Source organism: Macaca fascicularis, chromosome 1, assembly GCF_037993035.2.
Source record: "Macaca fascicularis isolate 582-1 chromosome 1, T2T-MFA8v1.1".
NCBI lineage: Eukaryota > Metazoa > Chordata > Mammalia > Primates > Cercopithecidae > Macaca > Macaca fascicularis.
Window position 1 is genome coordinate 224,567,035 of NC_088375.1, and position 25,863 is coordinate 224,592,897.

The 25,863-nt window shown below is 42.2% G+C and overlaps 1 protein-coding gene across 32 annotated transcripts in view; it reads right to left on the reverse strand.

Annotated features, from left to right (window-relative positions):
* The window catches only part of KIF1B (kinesin family member 1B), a 177,546-nt gene that overhangs the window by 137,573 nt on the left and 14,110 nt on the right, over nucleotides 1-25,863 (reverse strand). For all 32 annotated transcript variants that reach the window (XM_045387517.2, XM_045387470.2, XM_065534466.2 and 29 more), the window contains exon 2: nucleotides 17,404-17,584. In XM_045387517.2, the coding sequence (XP_045243452.2) occupies nucleotides 17,404-17,509 (106 nt within the window). In that variant the 5' untranslated portion in view covers nucleotides 17,510-17,584. The remainder of the gene's footprint in view (nucleotides 1-17,403; nucleotides 17,585-25,863) is intronic.

Sequence of the window (25,863 nt, forward strand, 5' to 3'; positions counted from 1 at the left end):
AGATGAATGCTCTCCATGTGTCATGTACAATTCTGATTAAATTCTGTACCAATTTCAAGAGCATAAAAAGAAAAACAGTGTATAGCTGTGCAATATATACATAAAATACTAGTAGATTTTACCAACATTCACAGAAAAAAATAGAGAGAGGATTGTATTACTGAAAGACTGGGCATAATTAACACAGTAGTTCTTGTATCAAGGTCAACTGAGCTAAAATAGTATGTTGGACTTCTAATTTGTTTCACAGAAAGCACGCACATAAAAATGGAATTATAGGCCAGGCACAGTGGCTCACGCCTGTAATCCTAGCACTTTGGGATCACGAGATCAGGAGATCGAGATCATCCTGGCTAACACAGTGAACCCCTTCTCTACTAAAAAATACAAAAAATAGGCCGGGCGCGGTGGCTCAAACCTGTAATCCCAGCACTTTGGGAGGCCGAGGCGGGCGGATCACAAGATCAGGAGATCGAGACCATCCTGGCTAATACAGTGAGCCCCGTCTCTACTAAAAAATACAAAAAAAATTGTATTTTTAATTTTTTAAAATAAAAATTTTTTAAAAATGGAATTATAGTAATTAACAAACACATTCAACATATAAACAATATTTTCACCCACAAGCTGTTACAAATTTAGTACCCACTCCCAGGGTCACATGGAATCAGCATGTAGGCTTTGTCTAGGACAAGTCACCACTTTTCCTAAAAGAATAGACTACAGGAATATTTTTGAGGACTAGAATCAGAACATAACTCTTTTATAAGTATTATAGACTTCATATTGTTTTACCTCCTGTAATCCACCTTTTCAAGCTGCTTTTCAAGGCCTCTTTTACAGCTTCTGCGCCCGAGGCCTTTTCTTCAATCTAGGTTGCTCTGGACACACAGCATACTCCCGACCTGGACCCTACAAGCAACTTTCCACAGATGACCTGGGAGCCATCTTTGGCTTTTTTCTTTCATCCTCCACATCTGATATATCCTATCAGTTCTACTTTCCAAATATGGCTTCTCCCCACCACCATCATGACCACCCTGGTTCAACCACCACCTCTCTCACTCGGATGACTGTAATAACTCCTAACTGGAGTATGGCGGCTAAACGGATGGAAGGCATGAGAGGAAGTGCAGAGACCAGATGACAGAACACATCAACCACTGCAACATGTTTGGGAACTTTGCTTTCCATTTGTATAACATAAAGACTCCCATGAGAACTACATCTTTCATCATCAGAAATCCATGAGTCCCAGTATCTAGTGTTGCAGGGGAAGCAAGAGAGAGGGGTCCATTCCTACATCAAAAGCATTATGTCAGCTGAGCACAGTGGCTCACACTTGTAATCCCAGCACTTTGGGAGGCTGAGGTAGGAGGATCACTTGAGCCCAGGAGTTTGAGACCAGCCTGGGCAACATAGTGAGATCTTATCTCTACTAAAAACACAAAAAAATTAGGCAAGCATGGTAGCATGCACCTGCAGTCCCAGTTATTGAGGAAGCTGAGGCAGAAAGATCACTTGCACCCAAGAAGTTGAAGCTACAGTGAACCGATACTGCACCACCACACTCCATCCAGCCTAGGCAACATAACGAGACCCTGTCTCAACAACAAGAACAACAACAACAAAATTGACCCAATATTCAATGATCAAAAGGTAAAGTGACCTAAAAAATACTTCTAGAAGACATTTTCAAAGATTTTACCAATGAAGTAGAATGCTGTAGAGCAGGGGTCCCCACCCCTGGGCCACAGAACGGTACTGTCCATGGCCTATTAGGAACCAGGCCACACAGCAGGAGGTGAGCAGCAGGTGAGCAGCTGTCAGATAAGTGGCGGCATCAGATTCTCATACCAGCACGAATCCTATTGTGAACTGCGCATGTGAGGGATCTAGGTTGCCCGCTCCTTATGAGAATCTAATGCCTGATGATCTGAGATGGAACGGTTTCATCCCGAAACCATATGCCCCCACCCCTATCTGTAGAAAAATTGTCTTCCACAAAAACCAGTCCCTGGTGCCAAAAACGTTGGGGACCACTGCTGTAGAGGCTTTAATGTGGTCCCACTCTAAGTATCTACTGTCACCCTAGGTCCATCTTTATAAGCGTGAATAAACTCTGTAAGCCTTAATTTCTAATTTTCTTATCCGTAATATTGGCATAATAATAATAGTGCCTAACTATACAGAACTGTCATTAATTCTCACATTTTGGCTCAAGGTCTAGCATAAAGTAAATGTTCAAAATACTCTTTCATTTAACAAATACTTGCATGTCTACCATGGCCCAGACCTATAAATACCTAGTGAAAACAAGTCCGTGCCCACATGGAGCTTATATTCTAATAATGGCATCAGACAATTAACTAATAGAAATAGCATAATGTTGGAAAGAAAAATAAAGCCGGGTTAGGAGATAAAAGATGACAGTGTAAGTGGTAGAGGGGGCTATTTTATTTAAAAGCAAGCAAGCTGCCACCTCTGAGGAGATATTTGAGCAGGAACCTGAATGAAGTTTAAGGAACAACAAGACCAGCAGTGTAGCCAGGTGGGCAAACAATGATCAAATGTGAAATCAGACAGCCAGCCAGAGGCCAAATTCTGTGAGGCTGTGTGGCCACAGTGAGGATTTTCAGTTTTATTCTAAAAGTGATAAGGACTGGGCGCAGTGGTTCACACCTGTAATCCCAGCACTTTCGGAGGCCTAAGCGGACATATTGCTTGAGCTCAGGAGTTCGATACCAGCCTGGCCAACACAGCAAAACCCTGTCTCTACTAAAAATACAAAAATTAGCTGGGCGTGGTCGCACACACCTGTAGTCCCAGCTATTCGGGAGGCTGAGGCATGAGAATCGCTTGAACCTGGGAGGCAGAGGCTGCAAGTGAGCCAAGATCGTGCCACTGCACTCCAGCCTGGGCGACACAGCAAGACTCTGACTCCAAAAAAAAAAATTACAATTACAATTAATTAAAATAAATGTGACAGGAACCAGTGAAGAATTTTAAGCAGAGGAGTGACATGATCTGATAGTAAGGGGATGACATAATCTGACATATATATATATATATATATATTTTTTTTAGACGAAGTCTCACTCTGTTGCCCAGCAAGCTAGAGTGCAGTAGCACGATCTCAGCTCACTGCAAACTCCGCCTTCCAGGTTCAAGCAATCCTCCTGCCTCAGCCTCCTGAGTAGCTGGGACTACAAGCATGCACCACCATGCCTGGCTAATTTTTGTATTTTTAGTAGAGATGGGGTTTCACCATGTTGGCCAGGCTGGTCTCGAACTCTTGACCTCATGATCCGCCACCTCAGCCTCCCAAAGTGCTGGGATTACAGGCCTGAGCCACTGCACCAAGTCCTGATGTATACTTCTAAAACATGACTGGCTACTTCATGGGAACAAGGGCAAAAGCAGAGAGACAGGAGGCTATTGCAGTACTGATCTGGACTAGGGTAGAAATAGCAAAAAGTAACTGATTCAAGATATACTGTGAAGGCAAAGATGGCAAGACTTACTAATTGATGTATGCAGCCTATGAGAAAAACAGAAAAGGTAAGAATGACTCCAATATTTTTGGTCTGGGCAACTAAAAGAATTGATAAAAATAAAGGAGGGGCCACTTTGGGTGGTCAGGAAGGGAAACAACAATAGTTCTGTTTAGGACATGTTGAGTTTGAGATGCTTCTGTGGCCTTCAAGTAGAATTCAGTTGGCAGCTAGGTAGAGAAGTCTGTACTTCTAGAGAGAGGTCCAGGCTACAGAAGTGAATCTGGGAGTTATCATCATCTCAATGACATTTAAGCCCCAAGAACTAGAAGAAATCATCTAGGGGGTCTCTCTTTTCTGGAGAGAGAGATCTGAGGACAAAAGCCTGGTAGACTTTTAAACTAAGGAGGTAAATAACCAGCCTGGGAGGAAGGCAGGCAATTAGGAGAGTATGGGGTACTAAGAGCCCAGAAAATGAACTGTTTGAAGTAGGCAGTCATGCTATGTTCCCTACCATTATTACAATGATTATCATCATAACCACTTACAGGACTCTCTAGAAGAATGAGTTCAGACTGTCTCCTGATTTCCCCAATAACTTGCTCTACTCACTCTCACCTCTGGGCCTTGCCTCTAGGTTATCATTCAAATCCCATCTGGTCTCAAGGCTGTTTTCCTAAATCCTCCTTCATAAATCTGAAAGGCAGCTTTAACATCTAAGACCTGAATGTATCTTTTCCCAAGTCCAAAGGAAAGATGATCCTTCCTTTATCCTCTCCATACAACTTTTATACCGTTTCCCTTTTGTCTTCAGGTTTTTTTATTCCTAATGGTGTAGCCAATACAAACCTCAGGAGATCTGGAGAAGGGCAGGACACTATAATTTCCACAAAGGCTGACTTGAACAAGATACTTTTATCCAAGATAAACGTAAATGCCTTCAAAATGACTATCACAAAATGTTTCAAAGGTCTTAGTTTACTGATGACCACAACTGACCATCTTCTCTTTCTTGGAGAAGCTTCAAGTCAAGACTTAGACAGTCTACTAAATTCCCTAATTTAACCCCCTTTTCTCCCTACCTTATTCACAACTTTGCTACTTTAGCATAAAGATGCAGAAATAACATTTTAATTACTGAGCCCTAGAAAATAAGGCAGTCAAAACAAGGTAGTATTTAAACGCCTTTTAATTCTCCAGAATAAATTTAATATCTCAGTCTCTAGTAATTATACTGTTGTTGGCAACCTACTAACGATTTTGCCTACAACTATAATTAACGCATCTGTGTGGCAACACCGTAACTTTATATTAAGTTTAGTAACCAAGCAAGTTTAGGGCTTATTAAAAATCCCAGTGATATCTTCAGCACAATCTTCTGCCCTAAAAGCCTCCTATAGCAACAATTAAGAAAAATGGCAGCTGGGCGCAGTGGCTCACGCCTGTAATCCCAGCAATTTGGGAGGCCAAGGCGGGTGGATCACGAAGTCAGGAGATCGAGACCATCCTGGCTAACACGGTGAAACCCCGTCTCTACTAAAAATACAAAAAATCAGCCAGGCATGGTGGCGGGCGCCTGTAGTCCCAGCTACTGGGGAGGCTGAGGCAGGAGAATGGCGTGAACCCGGGAGGAGGAGCATGCAGTGAGCCGAGATGGCACCACTGCACTCCAGCCTGGGCGACAGAGCGAGACTCCGTCTCAAAAAATAAAAAGAAAAAAAAAAAAAAAGAAAAGTGGCACACAATAAAAATATTTTATATACTGCTTATAAAACCAAAACCCACAGGCAACTCCCTCTCCTCCTCATGATATAGGAAATATAGTAAAACCTATGGCCATAAAGAATATTTGCGCAAAAGATCTACAATCATAAAGTTCCTTAATCATTTACAACAAATTTAGTTTCCTATTTTTCATAAAACAAGGATAAATGTACTATATATGTTCACTGTCTACTCAATCCCAGAGTATTAAAAATATATACAATATGAAAATAGGAAAAAAAAATTGTAACTCTTCTATAAAACATGCTACTTAGCGTACACATTGAATAAACTCTCAGTTAACAATTCTGTTCTTCCTAAGCAAATTTTGAATGATTATAAACAGAGATGATTTGGAAGGCCTAGATCTCAACCTAAGCTGCCCAAAGACATGTAAACTGATTATCATCTGCCCCTTCCTCCCAGCTTTTTCCTCATAATTTCCCTCCATCAAGAAAATAAATCAAAATAAATTTTAATCTAACAGTTAAGTTCAAAGTAAGCACAGCTATTCAGCATTACTGCACAGAATAGTAAAATTTACTTAATAAATATTTTGAGAGGTGATATGCTCTCCAATAGTAAGGGTTCTGGAGACAGCTCAACTTCATTTTCTACTTCCCTCAATTAATAGATACGTGAGCCCAGGCAAAACAGCCAATAATACCTCTTTGTCTCAATTCCTTCATCTGTGAAATGGTGAAAGAGTACCTACCATATAATTATTGCAAGGATTCAGTAAGTTAAAATCTGCCTAATTGTGCTTGGCACAACTTAAGTGTTTGTTGTTGTTAATTACTAATTACAGTATTTTTTTCCCGCACTAAAAGGCAATTGTTTTTTGAGATGGAGCACTGAACACTGTAGGGAATTTTAACACAGTGGTGGTGAGTATTTGTGGATCTAAACATATCTGACCATAGAAAGGGTACATATATGATAGTAAAAATATGATATTATTAATATAATCTTTTTTTTTTTTTTTTTTTAAGACAGAGTGTTGCCCTGTCACCCAGGCTGGAGTGCAGTGGCACGAGCTTGGCTCACTGCAACCTCCGTTTCCCAGGTTCAAGCGTTCTTCCCACCTCAGCCTCCCGAGTAGCTAGGATCACAGGCATGTGCCACCAGGCCCAGCTAATTTTTTTGTATTTTTAGTAGAGACCAGGTTTCACCATGTTGGCCAGTCTGGTCTCGAACTCCTGAGCTCAAGTGATTCACCCGCCTTGGCCTCCCAAAGCGCAGGGATTACAGGCGTGAGCCACTGCACCTGGCCTAAAAGGCAATTTTAAAATCTCCCATTTTGCCTCCTCAAGTTTATTCACAGCTAAAGGAACTCTTCAGTAACAGACCAGAACAATGTGGTACGGAAAGAGTAAGTGTAGTTAAATAATTTCCTCATAGTGTTGCTTCTGATACTTCTGGCCCTACAGTTTTCTGGTTATCCAAAACCAAAAAGGCTTCTCAGACATGACCTACCTTTCCCTGCCATCCCTCTCAATTACAAGTCATGCACCGCATAATGACCTGTCAGCGGGCTGAACACATGAAGGTCCACATATCTGAGTGGTCCCATAAGATTATATTAATAGGCCGGACGCAGTGGCTCACGCCTGTAATCCCAGCACTTTGGGAGGCTGAGGCGGGCAGATCACGAGGTCAGGAATTTGAGACCAGCCTGGCCAACATGGTGAAACCCCGTCACTACTAAATATACAAAAATTAGCTGGGCGTGGTGTTGGGCACCTGTAATCCCAGCTACTTGGGAGGCTTAGGCAGGAGAATCGTTTGAACCTGGGAGGCGGAGGTTGCAATGAGTCAAGATTGCACCACTGCACTCTAGCCTGGGTGACAGGGCAACACTCTGTCTTAAAAAAAAAAAAAAAAAAAGATTATATTAATAATATCATATTTTTACTATCATATATGTACCCTTTTTTTTTTTCTATGGTCAGATATGTTTAGATCCACAAATACTCACCACCACTGTGTTAAAATTCTCTACAGTGTTCAGTACAGTAACATGCTATTCAGGTTTGTATCCTAGGAGCACTAGGCTCTACCACAGAGCCTAGGTATGGAGGAGGCTACACCCATAGGTTTGTGTAAGTACACTCTATGCTGTTCGCACAGCAAAATCACCTACCGACACATTTCTTAATGCATGACTGCATTTAGACGCCCTTTCTCGGTGCTTTCCTAACAGTCAGCACATTGCTTTGATTATTTATCTCCATCTAAGACAATACTAAAATCTCTCTGAAAGCTTTTACACCTAGGCTTGCTGAATAACAAAAATCTAATTTCCTATAGGTGCTCTCAAAAACCTAACTTCATATTTCTTATTCTTATCACCTGTATGTATGTACAAGGCATTCATCACTAAACAACACAACTAAGAACAGCTTTCACCTATACAGTGCACATTCCTTGATAAACAGGTACTACCTAAAACTGAACTATGAATGCCTGCTTTGTCTAATATAGAGCCAGAAGTAGCATCCCTTTCACAGCTTGTGAACTGCATTCCAGACTTTGCTAGCTGCCATTACACCACTTCACACTTCACTAGGCAATTACTAAAAGCAATCACCACCACGATATTGGCTAGACTTTTTTAAATGAACTCCAAAACACCTCTTGAGAGTTGCCAAGAAGGCATTAAAAAAAAATAAAAATTGGGCATGGTTGCTTTCTCCTATGAGAAACCAACAAATGCACATATAAAGGCAGTACAAAGTTTACTTTGGATTTTAATTATGACAATGTCAAAGACTACAACAACAACATGCAAGTAGCAAAGAAAGGACGCTGCCACCAAGATGATTTTACCCAGTATCTCTCTTAGCCATTTTGATGTGAAAAATATTTATTTAGGTAAAGAAGCTTATTAAATTATATCATGTAATAAAAAGAAACTGGCCGGGCGCGGTGGCTCAAGCCTGTAATCCCAGCACTTTGGGAGGCCAAGACGGGCGGATCACGAGGTCAGGAGATCGAGACCATACTGGCTAACACGGTGAAACCCCGTCTCTACTAAAAAATACAAAAAACTAGCCGGGCGTGGTGGCGCGCCTGTAGTCCCAGCTACTCGCTCGGGAGGCTGAGGCAGGAGAATGGCCTGAACCCAGGAGGTGGAGCTTGCAGTGAGCTGAGATCCGGCCATTGCACTCCAGCCTGCGTGGCAGAGCAAGACTCCGTCTCAAAAAAATAATAATAATAAAATAAAAAGAAACTCCAAATACACAATAGCAAAAACTCCCTCCAACTCAGTGATAGGTTCAATTATTTCTGCCGTTAAACTTATATTCCCACTGAAAATTTAGACATTAAAACTAACCACAGGCTTAGCATGGTAGCTCATGCATGTAATACTAGCACTTTGGGAGGCTGAGGCAGGAGGATCCCTTCAGTCCAGGAGTTCAAGACCAGCCCGGGCAATATAGTGAGACCCCATCTCTACAAAAAAATTAAAAGTTAGCTGGGTGTGGTGGCTGTAGTCCCAGCTACTAGGGGAATGAGGTAGGCAAATCACTTGGCCCCAGGAGGTTGAGGCTGCAGTGGGCCATGACTGTGCCACTGCATTCAGTCTGCTCAACAGAACAAGACCTTGTCTCACACACACACAAAAAACTAACCACAAAAACAACTTATATAATTTTTCAAATAGTATGCTATATAGTATACATGATTTCATTTGATCCTCGCAAACTGAGACAGCAGACTGGGAAGGCATCAGCAATATTTCCACTCAATAAATGAAGAACCTAAGGCTCAAATGTCTGATAACAGAGGATGAATGTAAATGAAGTATGGTTCATAAATAGAATAGAATATTAAGAAGCTACTGAAATCATGTTCTTGAGGAATATTTAAGAAATGAGGCCGGGCGCGGTGGCTCAAGCCTGTAATCCCAGCACTTTGGGAGGCCGAGACGGGAGGATCACGAGGTCAGGGGATCGAGACCAGCCTGGCTAACACGGTGAAACCCCATCTGTACTAAAAAAAAAATACAAAAAACTAGCCGGGCGAGGTGGCGGGCGTCTGCAGTCCCAGCTACTCGGGAGGCTGAGGCAGAAGAATGGCGTAGACCCGGGACGCGGAGCTTGCAGTGAGCTGAGATCCGGCCACTGCACTCCAGCCTGGGCGACAGAGGGAGACTCCGTCTCAAAAAAAAAAAAAAAAAAAGAAATGAGGGCCAGGTGTGGTGGTTCACACATGTAATACCAGCATTTTAGGAGGGCAAGGTAGGAGGATTACTTGGAGCCAGGAATTCAAGACCAGCATGGGCAACAAAGTGACAACCCTGTGTCTACCAAAAAAAAACACAAAACTACCCATAAATACTTAAATACATTCAATCCATCTTCACATTGGTTTTTCATGTTACTGAAAGTAATGGATATATCATAAGAAGAAAACAATATTTAAGGTAATTTCCATAACATCTTCTAGCCATCCAACTCTATGCAATCCCCTTTCTGCACTCTGAGTGATATTTGAGATGGCACTTCTAGATCACTATGGAATTAAAAAATGGTTCAGGCCGGGTGTGGTGGCTCATGGCTTTAATCCCAGGACTTTAGGAGGACAAGGCAGACGGATTACTTGAGGTCAGGAGTTTGAGATCAGACTGGCCAACATGGTGAAACTCCGTCTCTACTAAACATACAAAATTAGCCAGGTATGGTGGCGCCCACCTGTAGTCCCAGCTACTCGGGAGGCTGAGGCAGGAGAATGGCATGAATCCGGGAGGCAGAGCTTGCAGTGAGCCGAGATTGCACCAGTGCACTCCAGCCTGGGTGACAGAGCAAGACTCCGTCTCAAAAAATAAATAAATAAAATAAATAAAATAAATAAGCCAGGCATGGTGGTGGGCGCCTGCAGTCCCTGCTACTCAGGAGTCTAAGGCAGGAGAATCCCTTGAACCCGGGAGGCAGAGGTTGCAGTGAGCCGAGATTGTGCCACTGCAGTGTGCCACTGCACTCCAGCCTGGGTGACAGAGCAAGACTGTGTCTCAAAAAAATAATAATAAAAATAAAATAAAAAATAAAAATGAAAACGGTTCAATATCTAGGAACACATTTGTGTTCTAACGTTTGTCCTGAATATTAAAGCATATAATTACACTTTTAAAAAACCAACAAAACTAGTTGTAATATACCCGTATTACAAAATTTCAAAAGTTGTATAGAAAAATAGTAACATTAAAAATATGAGAAATAACTTGTTCAGCAGCAATAAAAAAATTAGAAGATAGAAAAAGCAAACTAAAAAACAGTACATATAATCCAATTACGTAAAAATCTTAATATGTGTAAAGTGCAAGGAAAAGATTAGAGGACTACAGATCCAGATGTTAATGGTAGTTCTCTCTGCGTGGTGACGTTAGAAATAATTTTGCTTGTGTCAGTATCCACCAAAACTGAAAGAACGGGCAGATCACTTGAGCCCAAGAGTTGGGACCAGCATGGGCAACATGGTTTTTTGTAGAAACTCTCTCTACAAAAAATACTAAAATTAGCCAGGTGTGGTGCCACACGACTGTGGTCCCAGCTACTGGAGAGGCTGAGGTGGGAGTACTGCTTGAGCCAGGGAGGGCAAAGCTACAGTGAGCCAAGATCATGCCACTGCACTCCAGCATGGGTGATAGACCCTGTCTCAAAAAAACCAAAAACAAAAAAACTGAAAGAAAAAAGTACCAAAAAAAATCCATCCAAAGCAGCAGTTCGCTGTGGTTAAGGAGGTAAGAATACAGATGACCTTTCTTTCTCATTTCTTTATTATTCACAATGTTCATAATTTACATACATTTACATTTATTTTCATGTGGTTATAGTAATTTATACTAGAAAAAGTATACAAATTTAAATGCATTACTTTCTTTTTTTTGTTTGTTTTTTTGTTTGTTTTTTTTTTTTGATGGGGTCTTACTGTCTCACCCAGGCTGGAGTGCAGCGACACAAGCTTGGCTCACTGCAACCTCCACCTCCCGGGCTCAAGAAATCTTCCCACCGAGTAGCTGCAACCACAGGCGCGCACCACCATGCCCAGCTAATTTTTTGTGTTTTTGGTAGAGACAGGGTTTTGCCACCAGGCTGGTCTCCAACTCCTGAGCTCAAGCAATCTACGCATCTCAGGCTCCCAAAGTGCTGAGATTACAGGCATGAGTCACCAAACCTGGCCTAAATGCATTACTTTCTGTATTTTTTTTTTTTTTTTTTGAGACAAAGTTTTGCTCTTGTTGCCCAGGATGGAGTGCATTGGCACCATCTCAGTTCACTGCAACCTCTGCCTCCTGGGTTCAAGTGATTCTCCTGCCTCAGCCTCCCAAGTAGCTGGGATTACAGGTGCCCACCACCACACCTGGCTAATTTTTGTATTTTTAGTACAGATGAGATTTCACCATGTTGCCCAGGCTGGTCTCGAAACTCTGACCTGAGGTGATCCACCCGCCTTGGCCTCCCAAAGTGCTAGGATTATAGGCATGAGTTACTGTGCCCAGCCTAAATGCATTACTTTCTAAACTCTCTTTCCAAATCTCCATTTTGCCCTTCCTCCATCCCAAATTTTCTTTCTTTCTTTCTTTTTTCCTGAAACAGTGTCTCACTCCATTGCCCAGGCTAGAGCACAGTGGCGTGATCACAGCTCACTGCAGCCTTGACCTCCAGGGATCAAGTGATCCTACCACCTCAGCCTCCCTAGTAGCTAGGACTACAGGTGCGTACCACCACACCCAGCTAACTTTTTTGTATTTTTTGTAGAGACAGGGTTTCGCCATGTTGCCTAGGCTAGTCTCAAACTCCTGGACTCAAGCAATTCGCCTGCCTCAGCCTCCCAAAGTGCTGGGATTACAGGCATTGAGTCACTCCACCCAGCCCCAAATTTTCAATAGTGGACATGAAATCATTATTTCTATCAGTTACGCTGTGCGGCATTTGGTTTAGAAATGTATGTGTGAATGAAAAAGCCAGTAAGACATATATAAACAGGAAAAAAAAGTCAGAGCTACTTCTATACCAACCAAGATTGGGTGCTGGGGAAAAAAAAAGATCCTGGCAAAGGCAGGTTGTTAAATATATGAATGAAATTCACCAAAGGGCAAGAGACAATTTGTGGGTAAAAATAAAGTAAAATAGCACAGTTCAGTCACTTGATGGAGTGTACCTCATATTATATGTGAAAACCAATTTCATCTACCTCCTGTTTTTGAATGCATTTATACAGGTTTAATGTCTCCAGATTTACACAAATAACCTAACCATAAATGTAAGTGGTTAGATCGTTCACTTTGACTCATTTCCCTTTTTACCAAGTAATTAGACAATAAGAAATGCTTCTAAAGTGGGAGAACCTTGGAATATAATGGGATATTATTGAACAGAGCTATTTGCATGTGCTTGGGACTCCAAAATGTCAAGGCAGTAACATTTATTTTTGCCACGGAAAATATTTCCTCCAAGACCAGAAAGTGCTTAAATAAAATAGCTACTTCTCAGTTTTCAGATTTAGCACATTCCCTAAAGTACTCTTCATACTCTTCTACTTTTTCTTAAGAGTTTATGGCAGAAACATTCTAGTGCATTCCATCTGCAATCAGTTATAATCCTTGTGAGCAGCAGTCCAGGCCAAAGCTTGCCAGCAAAGCAGCCTTTTTAATGCAGCTAACACATGTGTACAGCATATTCATTTCCAACAAGTCTATGTTCAAAATGCATGCCCACTTCCAATCTAAGCCCAATGGTGTTTTAAAAAAAAAAAAGTCAATAATACTTTCTAAACATAGCATCTTTCACACAAATGTTAAAAATCTCTCACTTAAAAATTATTTAGCATATATATTAGTCAAATTACTAAGAAATTGCCATAGAAGGCTGAAAACAGAAACAGAAAACAAGTAGAAAACGGAAAATGCAAATATCTACAGAAAAAAGTTCCTCATACAATAGATACAATGGTTCTCATATCATTAATTGCTTTCGAAGAACAGATACCTTTCAAAGGAACCAAACTGACTGTAAATCTCCAAGCCAGGACAACGTATTTAGCTAGAAAACTAACCGCCATTTTTGCAAGACTAATTAACCTACTGAGGATTTTTGTTTCAGTAGACTAATGCTAATTTAAAAGTCACAAATTACTCCTGCCGAAATTGTACATGCAGGGAAACGATGTGTTATAATCAGCTGAGGGTAGGAGTACCATTATCTAGTCCTAACACTATCACTAATAAGCTCTAATAAGCTACAATTCTGAAATTTTTCCCAAATATACTATATGGTTTTGTTTGTTTTTTTGTTTATTTTGAGATGGAGTCTTGCTCTGCCACTCAGGCTGGAGTGCAGTGGCACAATCTTGGCTCTCTGCAACCTCCATCTCCAGGGTTTAAGCGATTCTTCTGCCTCAGCCTCCCGAGTAGCTGGGACTACAGGCGCGCATCACCATGCCCGGCTAATTTTTGTATTTTTAGTAGAGATGGGGTTTCACCATATTGGCCAGGCTGGTCTCAAACTCCTGACCTCGTGATCCACCTGCCTCGGCCTCCCAAAGTGCTGGGATTACAGGCTGGAGCCACCATGCCCAGCCCAAATATACTATATGTTTAGTTTAAGTCTTACGTCCCAAGGTCCAGCTTAAATGGAATATCATCAATAAATCCTTATATTTGCTCTTTGCCAAATTCACATTTACACCTTTTTTGTTGTTGTTGTTGTTTTTGAGACAGTGTTTTGGTCTTGTTGCCCAGGCTGGAGTGCAGTGGCTCAAGTGAATCAAGTGATTCTCCTGCCTCAGCCTCCTGAGCAGCTGGGATTACAGGCACACTCCACCATGCCCAGCTAATTTTTTGTATTTTTAGTAGAGGCAAGGTTTCATCATGTTGGTCAGGCTGTTCTCAAACTCCTGACCTTGGGTGATCCACTCACCTCGGCCTCCCAAAGTGCAGGGATTACAAGCATGGGGTCACTGCACCTGGCCTATACTTTCTAATAATCCTTTTTTTTTTTTTTTTTGGCTGGGTGCAGTGGCTCATGTCCATAATCCCAGCATTTTGGGAGGCCAAGGCAGGTGGACTGCCTGAGCTCAGGAGAGGGAGACCAGCCTGGGCAACATGGTAAGACCCCATCTCTACCAAAACTACAAAAATTTGCCAGGCATAGTGCTGCGCACCTGTGGCCCCAACTATTCCAGAGGCTAAGGTGGGAGGATCGCTTGAGGCCAGGAGGAGGAAGTTGCAGTGAGCTGAGATGGTGCCACCGTACTCCAGCCTGGGTAACAAGAGTGAGATCCTGTTTCAAAAAATAAAATAAAATAATCATCCTTTGTTATGACAACTACCACTTTGATCACTTTTTATCCTGTATTGAAATTATCTTGGCCGAGCACAGTGGCTCACACCTGTAATCCCAGCACTTTGGGAGGCTGAGGCAGGCGGACGACCTGAGGTCAGGAGTTCAAGACCAGCCTGGCCAACATGGTGAGACCCCATCTCTATTAAAAATACAAAAATTAGCCAGGTGTGGTGGCAGGTGCCTGTAATTCCAGCTACTCAGGAGGCTGAGGCCGAAGAATCACTTGAACCCGAGAGACAGAGGTTTCAGATCAGGAGTGGGAGACCAGCCGCTGGTCTCCCAGAGACCACACCACTGCACTTCAGCCTGGGTGACAGAGCAAAACTCCGTCTCAAAAAAAAAAAGAAAAGAAAAAAAAAATTATTTTAATATGTCTAGTCTCTCCAACCACAAATTTTAAAAACTATTTGAGGGAGGCTGGGTACAGTGGCTCATACCTGCAATCCTAAGACTTTGGGAGGCCAAGGCGAGGATCACTCGAGCCCAGAAATTCAAGACCAGCCTACACAATACAGTGAGCCCTCGTCTCTACAGAAAATAAAAAAAAACTAGCTGGGCATAGTGGCACATGCCTGTAGTCCCAGCTACTTGGGAGGCTGAGACAGGAGGATTGATTGAACCTAGAAGGTCAAGGCTGTAGTGAGCCATGACTGCACCACTGCACTCCAGCCTGCGTGACACAGTGAGACCTCGTCTCAAAAAAAAAAAAGAAAAAACAAAAAAAACAGCCAGGCGCGGCAGCTCATGCCTATAATCCCAGCACACTGGGGGGCCAAGGCAGATGGATCACTTGAAGTCAGGAGTTTGCAATGAGCCTGGCCAACATGGTGAAACTACATCTCCACTAAAAACATAAAAATGAGCCAGGCATAGTGGCGGGTGCCTGTAATCCCAGCTACTCAAGACACTGAGGCAGGAGAATCGCTTGAACCCAGGAGATAGAGGTTGCCGTGAGCCAAGATCACACCACTGCACTCCAGCCTGGATGACAATGTGAGATACTATCTCAAAAAAAAAAAAAAAAAAGTCCCTTAAGAGCAGGGTCCCATGGTATAACTCTGTGATCCCTACAGCCTAACATTACAGCAAACTTGCAAATCGGATAGAAGGGTTGGAAAGGATACTTAAGGCAGAGCAGAGCCACTCAGCCTATTGTCTAGAAAGGTTTTGGACAAAGTATGGTGGAAAAGCCAGTAGGCATTCAGCATTGTACTGAAAACAACCCTCTTTGGTAGCCATATATAAGTAAAATATGTAATATTACCTCCAGTTTATAGCTGAGGAAACCAAAACTTGGCCAGGCATGGTGGGTCACGCCTGTAATCCCAACATATTGCAAGGCCGAGGTGGGTGGATCACCTGAGGTCAGGAGTTTCAGACCAGCCTGGCCAACATGGTGAAACCCCGTCTCTACTAAAAATACAAAAATTAGCCAGGTGTGGTGGCAGGCCCCTGAGATCATGCCTGCACTCCAGCCTGGGTGACAGAGTGAGACTCCATCTCAAAAAAGAAAAAAAAAAAAGAAGCTTTATTGAGATACAATTTACATACTATAAAGTTCACCGGCTTAAAGTATCCAATTCAATGTTGACTTTTGCATCTCTTTTTCTTTGATAATTTTTCATAGGATATAATTCACAGAACTGTTGGCAATACTGACATAGAAGAGTGAACTACAATGGTACAGTTGTTTAGCCTTCTACTTTTAAGTTTTTTTAAATATATATATGGGATCTCAAAAACAGACCTTTTTTTTGAAGCAGGGTCTTGCTCTATTGCCCAGTCTGAAGTGCAGTGACAGGAACACAGCTCACTGCAGCCTCAACTCCTGGACTCAAGTAATCCTCCTGCCCCGGCCTCCCAAAGTGCTGGGATTACAGGCATTAGCCACCACATCCAGCCTTCAAATATTTTTTTAAAAAAAGATTGTTGCAAGCCCTTATCTGTCAAGTTCAGAGAAGAGTATAAGCAATGGAACATTCAAAGTCGTATGTGAACTACCTGAAATGTGAGCTACAATATCTAGCTAGATTTTGGTGGAACAAACATTTCCACCAGTAGAATCCTCTACACAGAACATTGGCAAATGGAGCACAAGCTAATGAGGTTAGAATGTGTACTTCAGCAGTAACTTGTGCCTGAAAGGGTGATGATTCTTCTGTATCACAAAATTACAGATTTAAAGACAGTAGAGCCTACCTCTATTTTAATTGATAATTTGCCTATGGACCCATATCAAGAAATTTGGTAGTGCAGGTATAAAAGAAACAACTTAATTCATTTTTTTGCTAAGCAATTCTACAGAGAAACAAACTATGAAGCAATTACTGATAATTTTAGTAATAATGTGTAAGTTTACTATATATTATATCCATTGCCCAACTCAAAATCACTGAAAACTTGTCAGATCATCTTGGCAAAATCAAGTATCATTTAAAATCTAAAAAGAAAAACAATGAATCTTGCAGCCTCGATAGGTATATTTCACATTGGGACTCAGCAAAAAGCACTGTTTATACCTTTATTATCATTAAAATTTCAATTTAATAAGCATAAACACTTGCTAAATTAGTTCAGTTATTCAGGGTTTCTCAATTGTATGGGATAAAATTATAGTCCATATTTAAATATACTACAGCAAACACCACAGAGGGGAAAACATTCAATGGATCATTCACAATAGCAAAGTTCAAAGTGTTAACATACAAATGTTCATCTATTCTGAACACAGCAAGAAGACAGGGAAAGGAAGAAAGGAAAGTAAGATACACAGCTGAGAGAAAACAACATGTACTCACTGGTCGAGTTGCCTTGCATCTGAATGATGCATTTGGATTCCTTGCTGGTCTCTCGAGAATTGAAGGGCCTTACCCGGACAGCCACCTTCACTGAGGCTCCCGACATTTTAATGGCCTTGTTATATATATGCAGTCCAGAAATAAAGAACCAAATCTTCTTTTGAAGTTATAGCCAAGTTTCCTTTGAAAAGAAAAAGATTCCATATGAGGTAGTCAGAATTAAAGCAAGCACGGGCTAACTTAAGCATAAGAACTACTATCTTAGTTCTATTTCTGTTTCCATTTATAAAAACGATGTTCATCCCATTTCTCCCATGCAAATCTTTTTTTGTTTGTTTTGTTTTGTTTTTCAAGAGACAGGGTCTTGTTATGTTGGTTTTTGAACTCCAGGGTTCAAGTGATCCTCCTGCCTCAGTCTCCCAAGTAGCTCGGACTACAGGTACACACCACTGTGCCTGGCCTCCCCTACAAATCTTATATTCTCAACAGTAAATTATTAAATAGAAAATTAAAGACTAAAATTTGTTTCCCTTTTCTATTATCTCCTTCTTAAAAAAGTCCCTACTTATTAATAAAAAACATAACTACAAAGTAACACGTATCTCTCTCTGTGTGTGTTTCTGGATCAATCTTCAATAATAAATGAAAACATAAAATGTTTATTTGCTAAAGAAGTTCCTTAAACAGATAACTTTCCATGGGCAAATCACTTACTACTTCTCTTTAAAGAAGGGCATTGGGCCAGACGTGGTGGCTCATGCCTCTAATCCCAGCACTTTGGGAAGTCAAGCTGGGTGGATCACTTGAGGTCAGGAGTTCAAGACCAGCCTGGCCAACATGGTAAAACCCCATCTCTACTAAAAATACAAAAATTAGCCAGGCATGGTGGTGTACGCCTGTGATCCCAGCTACTAGGGAGGCTGAGGCAGGAGAATTGCTTGAACCTGAGAGGTGGAGGCTGCAATGAGCCTGAGATCGCACCACTGTACTCCAGCCTGGGCAACAAGGCAAGACACCATCTCAAAAAAAAAAAAAAAAAAAAAAGTGCACTGAACTCTCTATACGTTAATTATAGTTTGAAACATTTGGTTACATGATGTATATACTGTGTAATTAAACAGCAAAGGACAAAGACACTTTCTACTCAATTCCTTTAACTATGCAGTGATTTCTTCTCACTTCTGGGTTTTCTATTGTTTTGTGTTTTATTTTTTTTTTTTTGAGACGGAGTCTCGCTGTGTCTCCCAGGCTGGAGTGCAGTGGCGTGATCTCGGCTCACTGCAAGCTCCGCCTCCCGGGTTCACGCCATTCTCCCACCTCAGCTGGGACTACAGGCGCCCGCCACCGTGCCCGGCTAATTTTTTGTGTTTTTAGTAGAGACGGGGTTTCACCATGTTAGCCAGGATAGTCTCGATCTTCTCACCTCGTGATCCACCCGCCTCGGCCTCCCAAAGTGCTGGGATTACAGGCTTGAGCCACCGCGCCCGGCCTGTTTTGTGTTTTTTTAAGATGGAGTTTTGCTCTTGTCGCCCAGGCTGGAGTGCAATGTCACAATCTTGGCTCACTGCAACCTCTGCCTCCCAGATTCAACAATTCTCCTGCCTCAGCCTCCCGAGTAGCTGCGATTAGATTACCAGCGTGTGCCACCACGCCCAGCTAATTTTTGTATTTTTAGTAGAGATGGGGTTTCACCATGTCAACCAGGCCAGTTTCAAACTCCTCACCTCACATTCACCTGCCTCGGGCTCCCAAAGTGCTGGGATTACAAGCGTGAGCCACTGCGCCCAGCCAATCCCTCAGATATATCACTGACTCATGGCAGAGTCAAATCATTACATTTCACTACTGAATGAAGTAATAGGAAAAATGTGAACATTTTTTAGAGGAATAGTTTCCCTCCCAACAGAACAAAGCCAACACTACTGTGTGAAAAGAATCCAAGTAAGTAACTTCTGTAAGAAACAACCAGCAGGGTGCGGTGGCTCACGCCTGTAATCCCAGCACTTTGGGAGGCCAAGGCAGGTGGATTACTTGGGGTCAGGAGTTCAAAACCAGCCTGGCCAACATGGTAAAACCCTGTCTCTACTAAAAATACAAAAATTAGCCAGGCGTGGTGGCACGCACCTGTAATCCCAGCTACTCGGGAGGCTGAGGCAGGAGAATCGCTTGAACCCAGGAGGTAGAGGTTGCAGTAAACTGAGATCGCCCCACTGCACTCCCGCCTGGGCCACAGAGTGAGACTCCATCTCAAAAAAAAAAAAAAAGAAAGAAAAGAAACAACCAATTTTTCTAGTCAGAAAAAACTCTACACTCTATCCAATATAGAATCTTTTTCAAGAATAACCAAACAAAGGAAAAATCTAAAAAAGAAAAGTAATTACGAATCCAATTATCAGGAACCATTACAGAACTTACCTGACCAACATTTTTTCCAGATAATTAGGAATGCTAACCTCCAACTACACAACACTATAACCCATGTGTTCCCAAGAAAAGGAAAAATAAATAAAATAAAAACGAAAGTCACTCTCTACCTCAATGCCCTACCTGTCCAGGCTACCGTACAGTGGCACAATCATAGCTCACTGTAACCTTGAACTCCTGGGCTCAAGTGATCCTCTCACCTCAGCCTCCCAAATAGCTGCGACTACAGGCACACACCAACACACCTAACTAATATTTTATTTTATTTGTAGAGACAAAGTCTTGTTATGTTGCCCAGTCTGTTCTCAAACTCCTGCCTCAGCCTTCTAAAGTGCTGGGATTACAGGTGTGAGCCACCACATCTGGCCCCTAATTTTCTTAATAGCATCATCGCTATTTGAAATTCTTGTTTTTTGGAGCATGTCTATTGTCCATCTTTCACAGTCTCTCACTCCACCACTAGAATGCTCGGAGATCTCCTGTCTTGCTGGCTAGCACTTACAACAGTACCTGACATAAGAGTTCAGTAAATGTTGATGAAATGAATTAATGAAATATATTTCCCAGTTGTGAGAATTATCTGTTTAAGTCCTTTGCCCAGTTTACTGATTTTTTTCCAAATGTTTACATATTTTTGTATTAATGTTTTTCTATTTGCTACAATGTTTTTTCTAGTCTGTTTCCCATTTTATTTTACATTAAACTGACGGTTCTTTATTTAAATATCAAATATTTTTATGATTACATGTATCAAATGAGAACTTAGCATTTATTAACCTTCCCAATCAAGGTAGCATGACTTATATTCACTAGTTGAGTACTATGCCGAGAGAACGAATGATGCATTCAGAAAAAGCAAGACATAAAACACATTCCAACCTCCCAGAGTTCCCTTTGAAATACAGCCATCATCTTAATTCTCCTCTTGTCCAAAAACCCATTATCTTCTCCCCTAAACTAGCAATCTCTGCCAATCTACCCTTGTCTATCGACAGTACTCTCCCAAGCCCCAATACCATAAATGTTGGAGTCATCTTTGTCACTACCCTTTGAAACCTATTATTACCAACATTATTCACAAAATACCATATGGAAACTTTTAAGATATAAAGTTGCTTTATTCTTTTTTTTTTTTTTTTTTTGGTTTGTTTTTTTTTTGAGACGGAGTCTCACGCTGTTGCCCAGGCTGGAGTGCAGTGGCGCGATCTCGGCTCACTGCAAGCTCCGCCTCCTGGGTTCACGCCATTCTCCTGCCTCAGCCTCCTGAGTAGCTAGGACTACAGGCGCCCGCCACCGCGCCCGGCTAATTTTTTGTATTTTTAGTAGAGACGGGGTTTCACTGTGGTCTCGATCTCCCGACCTTGTGATCCGCCCGCCTCGGCCTCCCAAAGTGCTGGGATTACAGGCTTGAGCCACCGCGCCCGGCCCAAGTTGCTTTATTCTATCCCTTCCTTCCTCTCATTCCCACTGACATTACCTCAATCTATGTCCTTACTACCACATACCTAGGATACTTATAATAGCTGGACTGTTGTTTGAGCTTTTAATCTTTGATCCAATAGTCCTTACAGAGTTCTATGAAACAGAATGACACGGGGGTCTTTTGAAAAACAAAGGAGTCTAGACTCTCCCAGTCTGGTATTCAACAGTTTCCAGATGGGCCCCAGATATGGATTTGTTGATTTGGGTTAATTTTCAAAGATTGTGTTACAAATACCCAGCTAAGAAGCACTGCTTTAAACCACTGCTTAACCCTGTTGCAAGATCAACCCCTCTAAAGCGTGACTTTCAACGTCACTTCCAATAGCAAGAACGTCCTCTTGTTCCTAACATGGAAAAAATGACTGCAAATTGGTTTTTAAAAACCAAATCTATAAATTCGTAAGTTTACGATACTTCTTTTTAAAAAAACTTCATTAATAGATCAATGGTTACAGAGAGAAAAAGACGCATTATCCTGAAAACAGCAAATAAAACAGAAGGAAGCATACATTTACTTTGTATAGCCTGTATAAAATATCCAGGATAAGCAAATAGTCAATGAGGGTAAGTTCTTTTTTTTTTTTTTTCTTTTCTTTTCTTTTCTTTTTTTTGAGATGGAGTCTCACTCTGTCACCCAGGTCAGGCTGGAGTGCAATGACACGATCTTAGCTCACCGCAACCTCCTTCTCCTGGATTCAAGCAATTCTCCTGCCTTAGCCTCCTGAGTATTACAGAAGCCCACCACCACGCCCAGGTAATTTTTGTAGTTTTAGTAGAGACGGGGTTTCACAATGTTGGCCAGGCTGGTCTCAAACTCCTGACCTCAGGTGATCCGCCTGCCTCCGTCTCCCAAAGTGCTAGGATTATAGGTGTAAGCCACCGCACCAGGCCGAGGGTAAGTTCTTTACAGAAAAATGCAGAAGAAATGAAAGAATTATAGAATGTTGCCTTTTCCCAACTTTTTTGTTTTTGTTTTTTTTTTTTTTGAGACGGAGTCTTGCTCTGTCACCCAGGCTGGAGTGCAGTGGCCGGATCTCAGCTCACTGCAAGCTCCGCCTCCGGGGTTTACGCCATTCTCCTGCCTCAGCCTCCCGAGTAGCTGGGACTATAGGCGCCCGCCACCTCGCCCGGCTATTTTTTTGTATTTTTTAGTAGAGACGGGGTTTCACCGTGTTAGCCCGGATCGTCTCTCGATCTCCTGACCTCGTGATCCGCCCGTCTCGGCCTCCCAAAGTGCTGGGATTACAGGCTTGAGCCACCGCGCCCGGCCTTTTTTTTTTTTTTGAGACGAAGTTTCGCTCTTATCACCCAGGCTGAAGTGCAGTGGCAAGATCCTGGCTCAGTGCAGCCTCAACCTCACAGGTTCAAGCGATTCTCCTGCCTCAGCCTCCCGAGTAGCTGGGATTACAGGTGCCCAACACAACACTGGGCTAATTTGTGTGTTTTTAGTAGAGATGGGGTTTCACCATATTGGCCAGGCTGGTCTTGCACAAAGGAAATACACAGCTTAGTAAGTATTCTTGCCCCACTCCTCTTAAAATAAAAACTTTTTTAAAAAACCAAACCCTGAATAAAATCAAGCTTTAGATCTGACTACCGGTTTAGAAGACATGTAGGGAGGAAAGCAGCAACTTAGATGACACATCAAAGATGTAAACAGGCAAATTCAGTATATGAAACAATCTACAGAACAAATCAACCAGTTTCTTCAAACAGCATAATAGGGGAGACAGGGTTTTATAACCCTGGGCTTGTGGGCCAGGCATAGTGGCTCATGCCTGTCATCCTGGCACTTTGGGAGGCTGAGATGGGTGGATCACGGGGTCAAAAGATCGAGACCATCCGGGTCAACATGGTGAAACCCCGTCTCTACTAAAATACAAAAATTAGCCGAATGTGGTGACATGCACCTGTAATCCCAGATACTTGGGAGCTGAGGCAGGAGAATTGTTTGAAACTGGGAGGCAGAGGTTGCAGCGAGCCAAGATCTGAACACTGCACTCCAGCCTGGTGAGAGAGTGAGACTCTGTCTCAAAAAAAAAAAAAAAAGAGACTTGTATTATTTATCAACCAAGTACAATGTTTTTGTTTGTTTGTTTGTTTGCTGGTTTTTGAGACAGGGTCTCACTCTGGTTGCCCAGGCTGGGGAGGGAGTGCAGGGATATGATCTCAGCTCACTGCAGCCTTGACCTCCTGGGCTCAGGTGATTCTCCCACCTCAGGCTCCCGAGTAGCTGGGATTACAGGCACATGCCACCACACCTGGCTAGCTTTTGTATTTTTAGTAGGGATAGGGTTTTGCTATGTTGCCCAGGCTGGTCTCGAACTCCTGGACTCATGCAATCTTACAGCCTCGGCCTTCGAGTGCTGGGATTACAGGTGTGAACCACCACACTCAGCCTAAAAATACATTTTTTAGATAATCAGGGCAGTCTGAAGATAGGCTGGGTATTAGATGATATTAAGGAATTTGTTAGGGGATGACAGAACAAGATTGCCAAAATGTTGATAGTTGTTGAATACCGTAGATATAAATTTTAAAAAACAAAACAAAACTTTTTTCTTTTGTATTCTACCTAGGACCTACCAAAGTGCTGAATGTTACAAACAAGAAAAGCTGAAACCTCCTTGGTGGGCTTTAGATATACAGTACTACATATTTGTAACTATGAACCAAAACATTAACATCTCTAATACCGAATGTCCCCATACATACCTTTTTCTACAGACTACCTGACTCTTCTACCTAGCTATCCTTCCAGCATTTCATTCAGTCTCACACAACTAAAGCCAAAACCTCTCTCCCCCAAACAATATCAGCTCTTTGACCTCCTTTCTATTTCTTTTTAATGTTCTCACCATTCTGCTGTTCTCACACAGGCTAAAAGCTTGCTTTGTCTATCCATCTAATCAGTCACTAAATTACATGACATATCTATAAAATCTCTCCATTTCCACCACCACAATTACCTCTTGGGCTTTCAATATTTCTCACCCAAGGCCTTCTTAACCAGCTTTCTCTCTTCTTCCTACCCTATCCATACTACACAATATCCCCATTTTCTTTTTTAAAAATCTTTTTTATTATCTTTACCACAGTTACCCAATTAGGTGAATTATCCCTTTTCATCTGCCCTATCTGTACCACACAATACTGCCAAGATTCACTTTCCTGAAGTACAGATCTATTTCCATCACTGTCCACTTCAAAATCCTCCAAGTTCCCCGCCTGTCTACCAAGCAATGACTGAACTCCCCACAATGGCATTCAAAGTGTTCTGCAACATAAACCACCTATTTTTACAAGCCCACATGAACACTGCCTTCCAGCCACATTCTTTTACAACCACCCACCAGAGGGCTTCCAGAATGCATCCCAAGTTTTTCTGCCCCTGTGTTTTTGCTCCAACTTTCCCTTTCCCCACTGTGTCCTTCGTCTTATTCTTTTCAAATTCCAATTTAGTCTTCCAGGACCTTCTCACTCGCTCCTGTCTAAAGTCTTGATAGATTCTCCCAACCCCAAAACCAAATACAATTGCTTCTCTATTTAATACTTTTCAAATCATTGACCTTGCTCAAGGCAGAATAAATTACTTTTTTTGTTGTTTTGTTGTTTTTTTCAGATAGAGTCTTGCTCTGTCAAGGGAATCATGGCTCATTGCAGCCTCAACCTCCCAGGCTCAAGTGACTCTCTTGCCTCAGTTTCCCGAGCAGCTGGAGCTACAGGCGTGCACCACCATGCCCGGCTAATTTTTTGTTTGTTTGTTTGAGACAAGGCCTCACTTTGTCCACCCAGACAAGAGTACAGTGGAATCATCTCAGCTCACTGCAGCCTCAGCCTCGAGTAGATGGGACTACAAGGCACGTCCCACCACACCAGGCCTTAGTCAAGTTTCTAATCCCCTACAAGAGGGGTCCTCAACCCCCAGGTCACAGAGTGGTACAGGTCTCTGGCCTGTTAAAAACCAGACCACACAGCAGGAGGTGAGCGGTGGGCAAGTGAGCATTATTGCCTGAGCTCCTCCTCCTGTGAGATCAGTGGTGGCATCAGAGTCTCATAGAAGTGCAAACCTTACTGTGAAACGTGCATGTGAGGGATCTAGGTTACACGCTCCTTATGAGAATCTTAACGCCAGATGATCTGAGGTGGAACAGTTTCATCCTGAGACCATCCCCCCAGCCCGTCCATGGAAAAACTGTCTTCCACAAAACCAGTCCCTGGGGCCGAAAATAATGGGGACAGCTGCCCTACAACACAGGATGGGTCTCGAATACAATAGTTAATCTTTTTGGTTGAATTCCTATTTATTGGATGTCAACAAACTAACATTTAAATAGCATTAAATAAAAAACATAAATTGGGGCCAGGCATGGTGCCTCACGCCTGTAATTCCAACACTTTGGGAGGCTGAAGTGAAAGAATCGCTTGAGGCCAGAAGTTCAAGACTAGCCTGGGCAACATATTGAGATACTCTCCACCAAAAAGCATTTTTGTTCCAATTAGCTGGGTGTGGTGGCATGCACCGGTTATCTTAGCTACTGGAGAGGGTGAGGT